We start from the raw sequence: 13,988 nt of genomic DNA on the forward strand, positions 1-13,988 counted from the left end.
ATTACATCTGAAACTCAGCAAAGGTCTCTGAAGTGCAGTGAAATCTGCCCCATCTTTCTCTGGATGAGAAGGACAATGCAGCAAGAGCACTGCTGTACCCATGGAGGCATTGGGACACAGATACTCAGCATCTCACTGGGCTGAGTACTGCCCTGGTGCTCTTGCTTTAAGGTGTGCTTGTAACACTCCTCTGAGGTGTCAGGTTTGTGTAAGCTATGGCAGCACCCTTGGCCTGCTTCAGCGGGGTTGGATCCAAAGTAGGGGGAATCTTTATCTGTTGAATACCTCAATTTCTGGAGGAAGTCCAAGGTTGAGTGATACAGGCTGCTGCTACACTGCCCACACTTACTCTCTTTTTTCTGACCCCTCTCCAACTTTTAACTCTTATGGTGCTTCTTGCCTTGAATCATTAGTCAGTTCTCTGACTGCCCTGGATGATTTCTGTGTCAGCCGAGGGCTGACATGTGAGGATAATAAGGTTATTCCACAGAAGGGCTTTATAGAAAACCTGATCTTTCCAGCATTGGTTAAGGAAAGAGGAAAATGTCAGGAGAATACAAAAGAAAAACATAATAGCAAGCAGCAATTTCTTAGAAAACAGGACCTACAATGGCCTTCTGCTGTATCTATCATAATAAAGTATCTGCTGACAGGCTTCTCCTAGATACCCTCTCTATGCAGTGTCCAGCAGTACTACACTGTGAAGCTCCAGCACTGCTGAAGGGGTGGCACTGATAGAAACAGTGAATTACAGCCAAGGTAAGCTACAGCATAACCTTGTGACAAGTAATTCACTTGTGTCCCTACTTTCCTGACAGAGCTTTAAGAGCTATACAAAAACTCCTTGCCTCTCAAAATGCCTTGTATGAACTCAGGACCTTATCTTTTCAGAGAAACCATGAGGAAGTCTGTCTTCTGCCCCTGGTACAAAAAATTATCGGACTACCAAGTCACATAACTTGCTTCCGTCCTCTGTCTGCTTTTGCCCCTGACTGTATAGCAAGCAATAAAGGGATCAGAGTGGGAACCTATAAATCTTGGTTTAATGGAAGAAGTTTCTCACTCTGTAAAAGGGTCCATTTGCTATGTCCTCAGATAAACTGAATCAGAAATAATGAACTCAGAGGAGAACTTCATGGGGTGAGCTCCTGTAAAGCGTGCTCCAGGACAAGCTAACAATTTGTTTGCATTGCTCAGGAGAACGAAACAGGATGTTACAACCTAAAAGGGAGATTAAGAACAGAAGATCATGAATTCTGATTCTATTCTTGCTGTGATGCAGATTTTTAAAGTGACCCATGGAAAAATCATCTACTGCACTTTTTGCACTTTATCCCCACAGAGTATGTGTGACTCTCCTGCCTTACTGCACCTTTTTATTATTTGAAAAGATCTTGAGACTCTTAAGGTAAATGGGCAAATCTTAAAGTATTTTCATGCTAAAGAAGAAAAAGAGTAGTAATGACAACCTTGGGGGGTTCCCAATGGACCATGTCTGCTTTAATACCCAGTCAGGGAGGAAGCAGTTCAGACACAGGGCCACTTGCCTGCTGTTCTCTTTGGTGTCTCTTTTGCTCTAGGAGGCAGATGTGCAAGCAAGTCAATTTTGTCCTTTAGATATGCTGAGAGAGTAATTATGTCTGAAAATTTCTTTCACCATTAGAGAAAGAGCAGCACTTTGGCCTTAAATAACCTGACCTACATCAAAATCACACCCTTGACAATCATCACCAGACCAGTGATGTGAACAAAATTTTAAAGATGTTAAGATTAAGTTATATAATTAACCATATGTACCTGCAGAGAAAGCTGTCAAACTTCATGAGGGTACAGAAAGGGCTAATTCCAGGAACAGCTGTACCAGGTGTTTGCTTCTGCCCTCACTATGAGCCCAGTTTGCTTAGCTTTGTGATCAGCCTTACCTTTTCCCGGGCCTCACAGCACTGAAATCCCAGCTAAGGAATAAGCTGGGATTTGCCATGCATGAAGGCTGGCACTTTACTGTGGTAAAGTGCTACCTGTCACTGCTCCTGAGTGACACGTAACCAAACCAACATCAACACTTTAGCCTAAAGATAATGCTTAAACTCCCACCCTCAAATAAACCACCCCCACTCAAGTATAGCAGTACTGAACATCAACTGCCCAAAAAAGAATTCACACACGGCTAACCATTGTGAAGGACCCTAAATCAATGAGGTAGCTCTGCTTAGATCTTCTGTTTAGTAAGATCCCTGAAGAAAGAACCAAGGGTTTTAGATTAAAAAAGGAAAATTATACCACAGTAACATAGAGTATACCTAATTTTTAGTAGATAAAGTTCATATTGACTATGCCAGACAAATCATGCAGCTCTCCTCATGTGCAGAGTGTTGTTAGAACTGGGAACCATTCCCAAGGCTTGATTCTAAGTAACTGGGCCATTTCCTGGACTGCAGTAAACTTGACCGAGTGCCTGACAGACTCTAGGAAGAGTCTTTTCCATCACTTTTAAAGGCTGGCTTTCTGCTCTTTCAACCATCTTCACTCCCTGATTGTCTTCAAGAATATCCCCTTCAGGAAAGGGCTTATTTTCCCTACTTTTTGGAGAGTCCTAGCATTCAACTCACATTATTTTAAAAAAAATTTGCATAAAATCAGGAACAAACAAATCAGGCAAGATTTTTACATTGCCAGGGAAAGGGTAAAGATGTAGGAGAGATTTGTTCATGCCACAGACAAACCAAGTGAGCACACCATAGGCTAAAGTTTGACTTTGTCACATAAGCATGAGGAATTGCACATTCAGTTTGTTTTCATGTTATGGTCAGGAGAACAGCACTGATCTTAAACTCTTCTTGTATTTCACTTGAGAAGCTGAAGGTAGAAATAAAAAACAACCTAACTTTTCATAATGGATGCTATAAACAAGGCTATGAAAGTCAGAAAACAGTTACTCAGGCATTGAAATATTAATAATAGGCAACAATAATCTTAAAGAAAAGAATTTTATATGTCCAAGATTCTTTCAGGCAATAACTCTGAGAAAGACGAGGAGGAAGTGCAGGCATGATGCTTGCTACAGAGCCCCACGATGAGGGCCAGTGTAAGTGATGGAAAGATCAGGGCTCAAAGAGTCACTCACATCCCAGAGGACACTCAGGCTCCTAAAGAAGCAGCAGAACAATTCCCAGTTTCCAGACCAGAACTGAACATTTTCATTTACAAGAGGGTAAATCCCTCATTGCAGTAGCAGATTTTCCTATTAGGGCTAACAGAACAAATTGCAATTTTTGTTCTTGATTTTTCACTGTCCTTTAAATACACTCCTCCTGCTTCCTGCCAGTCCTTCAGCTGCTCCACAGCCACAATGACTTTTGGCTGTCAGCAAATCAGAGTCAGTGTGGGAAGAAAAAAGGAGTGTTATTTCTTCTGATTCATTTACTTGTCTGAGTGGAGACTGTTTTTCAAATAATTTGACTTTTACAAATGAATGCTGTGTACTCAGAACTGTAAAGTGGTTTAGTAAAGACAGGAAAGAAGGTGTTGCCCTTTCTGAAGGAAGAGGTTAGACCAGTGTTCCTTTCTGCCAGTGCTTTAATGAAAAGAAAGGAAGTAGTCTTAGCAAACCAGAGCTGTAAATTCTTCATATTCTCTTAACAAGGAGACTCCTGAATGGCTTATGACACCAAAATCACCATATATTTTACTGAAATAAACCACAGAATGTTGTAAAGCAGCTTTATAATGTTGTGAAAATGTAGAGGTTTAGACTATTGTTACTGGCTAAAATGTATAAGCCTAAGTAGACTTAATAACAGTTTCACAGAAAGTATTTATAGTTAAAATATTTATTTGATAGAGCCCCTTTTTCTTGAAATATGCAAACTTTGAAAATTATTGTTTTGACTAGAATATATTGGTTTTCTATGTTAATTAATTACTATTGCACAGACTGAAATACAGTGCTGAATCTTATTAACAAAAAGTGACTTTCCACACCATTCATTTAAAATAGTTTGAGGTGATCAAAACAAATGTACCAAATGATAAGCTTTGTCAAAAGCAGTATCTTGAAGTCTTGTTTCACATAACCATTAGAAGTTTATCTTTTTGCCTCACACATGATAGTTTATCAGAATCTTCAGCACACTGTATTACTAAATCTTAGCATTTTCCTGAGGAGGAAAATTTTTTTCCAGCTATGAGGAGGTCAAATTCTCTCACTATGAAAAAAACATAATATTGCAGTAAATAATAACATAATATTGCAATAAATACTAATGGCAGCTATAGGCATGATTTCAGTAGTTTAAATCAGGTGTTTCACCAAAAAGGAAGAAGAATCTTTTCCTGAATGGTTATTAATTAAGCCATCAGATTATCCCAGTCAAAAAAAAAAAATTTGAAAACAATTGCCACTTTTAACAACTTAACTATGAAATACAGTCCCTGGCCTGAATGTATTGGGAGCCTATGTGAGCAGTTTTGCCTTAATTCCTTCTCTTCCCAATTTGAGACAAGAAGACAGAGGTACAAAGGGAACAAGATAAGTGTTTTTGTTCTCAGCTGCCTTGGGGGCAGATGAACCCCACGGATGCAGGGCTGTGGTAAAGCTGGCACAGCTTCTGCTTAGGCAGGGCTTGTTGCACAGACTGAACTGCTCCACAGGCCCCAGATGTAGCATCTGCAGCATGATTACCGTGAGATTCAGGTGAGTCTGGAGGGAGCGGATTCCCAGCAATACCAAGACTTCTAGGAAAAAAGACCCAAAACGCTAAAGATTGCTTTTAGAGAGTAACAAAAACACTGAGTGTGGATGAAAGAAGAAAAGGGGCAGAAGTAATACAAATAATGCACAAAAACATTTATGTTGACCCATGCAGAAGAACCTTGTATAAATATGAAGTAAGGGATTAAATGAAATTTTTTTTAGCACAGCTTCAGAGAAATGGTGATATTTGTGAAGGCAGTACTCCATGATTATTTACAGCTTCTATGGCATTTGCTTATGTCTGGAAAGAACTAAATGTTATTTACAAATGACATTTGCATTTTCTAACGCTGGAATTTGGCTCTAAAAGTACTGTACCAATATTGCATAACAAAAAAAATCAACAAATGCAAACACCAGCTAGACAAGAAACAGTCTATACTTTTCAAAGTATATGGGATTAGTGCAATGCCAACCAGCTTACCACACCTCCATAATATCAATATTGTCAACTTATGAAATTTTGTTTTTATGGTTAGTGCAGCTTCATTCTGCATGTTGTCATCAAAATAAAGATTGGATCTTTACCCCACTCATAATCTAACAGCTGAATTTGCTTTGAGTACTATTAACACTGAACAGCCCTGACACGCACAAGATGTCCAAATTTCACAAATAAGCAGAGATCAAATTGGTAAACAAGGTGATAATGGAGAAAACGAGACTATATGAAAGAGTGGGGGAAAGACACAATTTATGTTACAGCATTTTTTCCTAATTATAGTTTTCTTCAATTCATACTTTAAGTGGAAAAAAGACAGTGTAAATAGAAAATCAACATGGAAGGGTAATGGAGACAACTTTACAAAAACAGACAAGCAGAGAAAAAGGAGCGCTTCAGGTATAAGGCAGAGAACAAAGAAAGAAAGTGGTGTAAGGACCAGGTAAAAAGAATGACAAGAATTTGATTATAAAGGGTAGAAAACAGAGAAAGGTAATATTTAAGCAAATGCCCATATGGCTCAGGGGTTTGGACTTTTAGATTTATTTTACTCTCACTTTTACCTCTGGTGTACAATAGGGTGAATCAAGTAAATCACTGGAATTGCTGGTGAGATACATCTAATGTGAAGAGCCCGCGACTGGGCCATGAGTTGTAAAAGATATATGAGGTAGGGGCTGAAAAGAGATAACTGGAGTTCTTTAGTACTTATATAGTATGCTTAAGGCTGGAGAACAAGGGAGACAATTAAAAGAAGTGAAGACAAAAGATAAAGAAGACAATCTTTCACACTGAATAGACAAACTGTATCCAATATTTCTTCAGGGGATGAAAATGCAAAACGTGTTAATGTCCTGTCCATTTTATCCTTGGACTTGATTCATTAGCAACTCTGGATTTACACCTGATTTTATGCCATCAATCTTTTAGCAGTTTATTTCCTATACATCAGCAAGACAAGCAAGATTCTTTCTTGGCCTGAACTCCTGATAGTGTTGTCTGTTAGTTGGTGCGATTTTACCTTGCCAGCAAGCCCCCACTGTGAGCTGCATGGCGATGTGGGAGGGGTGGATGGGCCAGTCGTTGGTCACCAGGTACGGCTCGTACGTTGTCCCATCCATGTACAGCGTCACCACAGGGAACTCCACGTTGACCACATAGTAGTGCCACTCCTTGTCACAGATCTGGGAGACACAGCAAAGTATTACTTAGTTCTTACAGTGACTGATTTGTATATTCCATATGGTTTTTAAATTGTGTTTCCAAATTTCAGTTATGGGAAAGAATTCAACTGTAATTTCTATGTCTCTAACATTAATGAAAGCCAAAACAATGTTGATAAATACTCTTGGCAAAATATATATTTGCAAAATATATGTGATAAATAGAGGCTTCTTAAAACACACTCTGAAAACAAGACATGGATAGAAAAAAGAAAAAACAGGCAATTTGGTATTTCATCTGTATTTTCACATTTCCTAATACAATTGTCTTAGGTTACAAATGCAAGATGTGGCTGGGGGTGTGTATCCTATTGCCATCTGTCAGAAGTGGGGCAGTTCTCTGCTGTTCATTGGGCAGTTTTCTTTATCTCTTCCACAACCAATCCTACCTCCAGGAGATCTCTGCTGTCCACTGAATGTCCCTGCAGGGCTGATCAAATTCCATCATCCCATGGGGAGATGCTCCACCCAGGGGAGGAGCCAAGCATTCCTACCTGGATCCAATCTGACCTGGGAACAGCACAGCAGCCTTTGCCCATTGCATTCCCAGAGGAGCAGCTTTCTGCTGCCCTGCATTCCCAGAGGGAGAGCAGGCCCATCTCCAGCAGCCCTGGAGCTCCAGAGGAAAACTCCCGCCTTGTGCAGGATCCCTGCTCCAGCAGAACCACAGCTGGCACTGCAGGCAGGCTGAGCCAGCCTGGGATGGGACTGTGCCACCACCCTGACACACTGGGATGGGACTGTGCCACCACCCTGAGCCCCCCAGGGATGGGACTGTGCCACCACCCTGACACAGGGCATGGTCTGACTGTGGCAGTGTGGTTTTGTTACTACTGCTTCTTTTTTTTTTCTTTTTTTTTTTTTTTTCCCCTAATAGAGAACTGTTATTCTTCTCCCATATCTTTGCCTGAGAGCCCCTTAATTTCAAATTTATAATAATTCAGAGGCAGGGGGTTTCCATTTTCCATTTCAGGGGAGGCTCCTGCCTTCCTCAGCAGACATCTGTCTTTTCAAACCAAGACAATGATATTAGTTTCTTAATGCTTGCATCTAATCTGGAAAACAGAACACTTCATGCAAGATACACAGAGGACATAACTGGCATAGTTACTGATCATTCCTATTAGGTTCAGATTAAGAAAATTACAGCCCTTAGTCACTGGACTGATGATTGCCATTATCAACTTATTCCATCAGTACTTAGAAAGTCCTGTGCAACCTGCCAGGACCTTGACAGTGCTAAAAGGACCTGGGCCATGCCCTGTGCAACACAGAGGGACCAGCAATCTACAGGTTTGGGCAGGGAACTCACCTCTTCTCCATCCTTCATCTTTTGGCCTTGAGCTTTTTCCCAGATGGTGGGAAAATGAGGATCTTTATGATTTCCCTGACACCCACCAGCTTTGAGAAGCAACAGCCACAGTTACAATATACTTTCAGGATGACAACATTAGTGTCAAATCACATATGAATTTCTGAGCTGGACAACCAGGGATTACTGCAGGTTGGCCAAATTCAGCTATCGTTTACAAATGTACAGCTGGATGAACCCATACCTCTAGAGACAGAAGTCGAGTGTGCAAATATCAATGTCTGCCCAATTAGTTTTTTCTGTTATTGTATCTTTAAATTTAAAAGTTCAAAGCAATAAATCACAGAAAACTGGTAGAATGAGTGGGCTGTTTTAAAAACAAAAGAATAGTTACAACAATGGTATTTTCAGTTCTGCGGAGATCCTTGTTTTGGTGCATTAAGAAATGGAAGTGCTTGAATGCAGATATGCTTGCTTTTTCACAGAAGCAAGCAGAAAGTGATGTTTAACCATAACATTTTGTCCGTGGCCAGGTGAAGTGCTATCTGGGGCAATATCTCCCCTTTGAAAGCAAAAGCTAGTATTTTGCTCCAGGAGACATTTCAACAAGAACCTAATTACTTCTGTTTCAAACAGATACATTTATTACTGCAGATGTAGCTCCACAGCACGAGATAAATGCAGCAAGGTGCTGCTGGGGGGAGCCTTCCTTTTGTAAGCAGCAGAGAGCATAAATGTTTTCTGAAGGTTAAATGAACTGAAACCAAAATTGAAAGTAAATAAATTGGAAGACTGAAAACGTTATTGAACAAACACCAACCACCAACAGCATTATGCAGCCCTGCCTTCCAAGGAAAAACAGCTTGCCAAGCCCCTGACCTCATTAGCCTTTGATGCATCACAGCCACATGCAGCTGACATTTCATGAAAAACAAAACCTGGTTTTGAGAGACCTTGCATGGCCAAACCTACAGGATGAATACCTGGCACTTCGTGGAGAACTGTTCCACACTGTTCCTGTTTTCCAACCCTGAAAAGCATCACGTGGGATGCCCCACATGCACCCCAATGAGTGAGTAATCCTCATGCTTAACTAAAGCAAGGGCACTTTGACAGAGCAAACCAAAACATTCTGGGGCATTACACACACAAAGAGCACAACAATGTGTAGCCAGTGTAATTAATCCATTAATCCATTAGTTACATTTTTCAAAGAAAATGCTTCCTGAAAACACAACATTTCATAAATTCCACAATTCAAGGCTCCCGAAACTGGGCTTAAGTGCTTCTGAGAAAAACACAGAAAATACAGATGTCCAGCTGTAGACATCCACACAAAGTACTCAATAACTTTTTTCTTATACATTCTGGAACATAAGATAATGCAAGTGCAGACAGCTTGGTGATGTCCTCAAACTCTCATTTACCTGCATTTCCTTAAATTTTAACAATAAACACATCAAGCATTGTTTTGAAAGATGAGACTTACAGTCTCAGCTCGGTTATTCCTGAGATTTAAACACTTGTTGGTCATTGTAATTGTCACCCGATTTCAATTCAGCTTAGGGACACAGACACATGTCTATTCCTCTAACTATCTTTCAGTATCTGTACTGGGTCCCAGTGTAAAAAAAATATTCTACAAGGAAGCGAAAAATTACTTCCAAACTCTGGAATACATCCCTCAGTGCTTCAGCAGCAGGTAGTACTTCATGGCTGGCCATTTCACAAGCAACAAAATAATGAAATAAATAATTGTGGTGTGTAATTTGTTATGCTGTTACTTCAGGCACCTTCTTTGCCTTCTTAACACAGGAAACCAATTTTTTCCCTGCATGTATTCCACTGTGGCAATGGAATGCAATATGAAGCAGTGAAGCCAGAAAAAGAAAATTATAAAATATACTACACTGGCAAATAAAGAAATTTTAATACTGTCAAGTTGGAAATTTATTTAAAAAAACTAATTTATAAAGCTATTGTAATGAGAGAAAATCACAGATGAGTGAGTTGGGCTTTCCAAAACCGCTAGATGGTTTGGTCTAATCACTCTATCATGCCAGTCTGCCTCTAAAATGTATTAATCAAATCACAGTGGATGAAACAGCCTGAAGTCCTAGTGCTGATTACAAGCCATTGAATTGGAATATGCTTTTATGAAATAGCTGAAAACAGCCTCCATATAAATCTTATGGAGTATGTGACCTAGGCTCTTGGCATCTTCTAATGAAAAACGTCAGATTTTTGTGCTTTATATTGGAATGCTCAGGAAAAGACTGAAACCAAAGTTCTTGGTCTGAGAAGCATGTGGCGCTTAGAACCAGACTTTGGTGGCCTGCAAAATGCCCCATTTCTCAGTTTTGTTCAACAGGCCAGGCCTGGCACTTGGGAGAATCTGCAATTTCCAGCTCTTGGAGCCACCCTCAGGTCAGCTGGGGCCACTCCTGGAATGGGCGTCTTTCACCTGCTTGGCTGCAACACCAAGGCAGCCTGTGCTCCCCAAGTGCCCAGGGAAGAGCTGCTCATGCTCACCACCAGCCTCTGCTGAGCTCCCTGCACATCCCTCTGGTACTCCTCAGCAGCCTGGGGAGGCTGAGCAGGAAAACAGCTCTGCACAGCCCACTCTGTCCATCGCAGGGAGCCTGAGCAGGAAAACAGCTCCGCACATCCCCTTGGTGCTGCTCAGACCACACCTGAGAGTGTCCCCTCAGGGCTTGGAGAGCCAGTGTGGCTTCCATCTTCTGCTTCCTGGGACTTTGCTGAGGAATTGCTCTCAGAAGATACTCAAACATCCTCAACAAAAGCAGAAAGAAGGCACGGCAAGGCAAGGCAAGACAAGGCAAGGCAAGACAAGGCAAGGCAAGGCAGCGCTCTGCTCATTGCAAATAGCACCACTTACTGCAGCTATGAGACAAAAATCCTGCCTGAGTGGTCTGAACCACTCAATCAGTTGACAAAAGTGGTCTGACTGAACCACTTGTTTCAAGAAAGCATCTTAACCCCCATCCTTAGCCATCATATATTAGAACACACTTAAAACACTGAGCCTGCTTTGGGACCCTAAATACAAGGAGTATTTTGATAAACTGGAGTGAATTAAGTTGAGAACCAGAAGTGTCAGCTCTGGCCACATGAGGAGAAGCTGAGGGAACTGGGCTTGTTTAGAATGGGGGGAGGCAGCCTTAGGGAAAAACAGCAGCCCTGCAGTGCCAAGGGAGAAGAGACCATAGACAGGCTTTTCAAAGTAGACAACTCTGCATTTTTATATCCCCTCACTAAAGAAGGCAAAAAATGCAGGGAATCTTAATGGCAATAGCATTATTCCCTCAGCCACAGTCCCCTGGTCAACCCTCCTGCCTTATTCTGAAAGCAGACAAATGCTTTGTGGCTCTGCTTCAAAGCCTGGCCCCCACTACCCTTGTTCAGAGCACTGAAAATAGATGATAATTGGATGGGGGGAGGGGTACTGATTTGAGTTTGAAAAAACACCACATTTTTCTCTCCATCTCTAAAAAAAATCCTCCTGAAAGAGCTTTTTAAAATTTTACAAGGTTTGGAATTGCTCTTTTTCTGTTGATTCCAATAATTTGGATAGGTTTTTTATATCTTTTTAAATATTTATAAATATTTTTATTATGTATTTTGAACATATTTTTATAGTATTGAGAGAAAACACTGCACTGCTTACAAACAGGGAGCTAAAAGGAAGGTTCTGAAAGACTGTTTCATTATACTTTGAATCAGAAACTAAGCAGTTGTGCCTCTGCAACGAGGAAGCCTAAAAAAGATAATAATTTGGAATTGGTTGGCAGCAGATTTCATATAAATTGAAAAAGTTACATACATTTGCAATTATTCAGAGAAAGATGTGTATTTACATATGTAAATTTTAAAAAATTGAGTATTTTAGACAGTTGAGTCATTCTGCCCAAGACTGGTGAGTTTTGCATGAAGGCAATTCACAGGTAAGCACAGAGAGCCTTTCTCCTCTCCCACTCTGGGATAAACCATGGTTGTCCCTGAAATATCTTTAAAGATATTGAATGAGCTTTTATCTGTTACTTTAGAATCTCATTTATTATCCTAATTGTTTTCCTAATGTCAGTTCTCATCCAAAGACATCTGCAATTAAGGCATGTTAGTTTAAAAGAAGAAAAGGAGATACCTTGGGGCATTGCTGTTGCTATGAGTGCTGCTTCCTTTTGATTTCTTCTAATAAATCTTTGCCTCAAATTTCAGTAGCTGAGCTATCTGCAAAGCTGATTAAGTGGTATAGGAAAAAAAGTTACGCAGTTGACTTTTTGAGCTCTTTTTCTGATTGTCTATAAACACTTCTGATTTCTTTCTTTCCTTTATTTATTTATTTTTTTTAAATTATCCCGACACCACCAGCAAGAGAAGAAAACACTGCTAAAAATATCCTGGTGTAGATCTCAAGCGTGTAATTCAGTGTGCAGATATTCAGTGTGAAGGATGGCATTGCTTCACTGGGGGTACCTGGGTTACCCGGTGCCTTTCTGATTTCTAATACAATGAACAAAAATCTGTTTCCGCCATGAATATGAGGTTTTATGGTTAAAGTCTGCTTTTGTGGGAGTCAACAGATATGCACTTGAAAATGGCTTTGTACTACAGTACAGTCTGTCAGCATATTCATTGTAGGGAAGAGCTTTTGGAAATAAACAAAAGTGAAGCGCAAACACTGACTAATCAAATCCATTCAGTCACGTGAATTGCTGCATCTTGTAGCATTATTATTCTGCCTCAGTAACAGACTCTGCATTAGGACATGTTTACCACATGTGCTGGCTTTAATCAACCTCAGCATTGCTTTCCTGGAAATGATTAAAACATCTCTGGGAAAGGGTTTGAAGTGAAGGTGTGCAGATTGCAGATAGGTTTCCAATATCTCCACAACCTCTTCAGAAAGCTTTAAATCAAGCTCTAACATATTCATATTATGTACCAGAGCTTTTTTTAAAGATTCTGTCTTTGTGTTTTGTGTTCTACATTTATCCTTCAGCAGCTCCTTCACACGACATCTTTCCCCCCATCTGTAATATCAATACATCCTGTCTCTTCAGTGCCAATAGATACAGTATGGAAGTAGTAATTAAGGCAGGATGGAAAGAAAATACACTGCATATGGGAAAAGGAGGCATGGACACACACTCCTGCAGTTAAATTTACAGGTGATACACTGCAAAGTATCATCATCATCTACCAAAGCTGTCACAGCTGGTCTGTGGCTGAGCAATTATTTAGATTATAAATAAGAAACCCCCTTCCTGTTCCATAACCCAGCCCCTAGGTTGACACACAGGGACTTCACCTATCCGTTCCATCCTAAACTGCAGACATCTAGCTGCTCAGAGAAGTGGGAGGTGTTAAGATTAGACCAATGAGCATTTTAGACCGGGGCGTTTCAAACCCTCTATATAAAATGAGCTCAAACAATAAAGCATACTGTACTGCCACATGTAAATCTGAAGAGTGGGTTGTCTCTGTCTCTGACCACCAACTCCATATAACACGTGGTGACCTTGTATGAGGAACACACTCAGCCATTTTAAACAACAGTGGTATTGCAAGGAGATGGAAAAGCAGTGGAATAATTGCTGCAGACAGCTGGTGGGATGGCGGATAGCAGTGGAATATTGCCACAGGCAATGGAATAATTGCTGCAAAATCCCAGCGGTAGGTGGTGAAGTGTGCCATGTGATTCCAAACCCCCCTTTGTGGATTGGAATTGTCACCAGAATCATGGGAGTTTGGGCATCTACAGCAGAAGACCCTGTTTTGAAGGCACAGACTTTCTTTCTTAAAAAAAGAGGGATTAATTATAATAAGCGGGTTCTGCTAGCCCTGCTCACAATGGTGCAAAAGCCATGAACTGGATGTCCAAAGAGACCTCCTTAGACTTTAATAACTTGGGAGCAGGCTGGCCAAAATATACTTGCAGCAGCCTGCACTGGTGATGACACCACCATCAATGTTATACAGCCAAGGAAGATCATCCTGGACTTACTAAAACATTCAAGTAAGGAATGGGGGAGGAGAAAGGGCAAAGTGGACACAGACCACCACAAAACCACCACAGAGAGCCATAAAGCCACCATATGTGGGGGCGATATGCCGACTGGGCCGTTGTGTGGAGCTGTGGGACCAGCCCACACTGGGATGTGCTACCAGCAGAGCGTGCCCCACTGGGCAAAGTGGCAAGGAGACGCCGTGCTACAAAGCCATGCTGGGCAGCAA

The 13,988-nt window shown here is 40.9% G+C and overlaps 1 protein-coding gene across 5 annotated transcripts in view; it reads right to left on the reverse strand.

Moving 5' to 3' along the window:
• Positions 1–13,988, reverse strand: part of CLSTN2 (calsyntenin 2) — a 203,054-nt gene that overhangs the window by 26,342 nt on the left and 162,724 nt on the right. For all 5 annotated transcript variants that reach the window (XM_059854901.1, XM_059854900.1, XM_059854898.1 and 2 more), the window contains one exon: positions 6,217–6,379. In XM_059854901.1, the coding sequence (XP_059710884.1) occupies positions 6,217–6,379 (163 nt within the window). The remainder of the gene's footprint in view (positions 1–6,216; positions 6,380–13,988) is intronic.

This window comes from Haemorhous mexicanus, chromosome 10 (genome assembly GCF_027477595.1).
Source record: "Haemorhous mexicanus isolate bHaeMex1 chromosome 10, bHaeMex1.pri, whole genome shotgun sequence".
NCBI lineage: Eukaryota > Metazoa > Chordata > Aves > Passeriformes > Fringillidae > Haemorhous > Haemorhous mexicanus.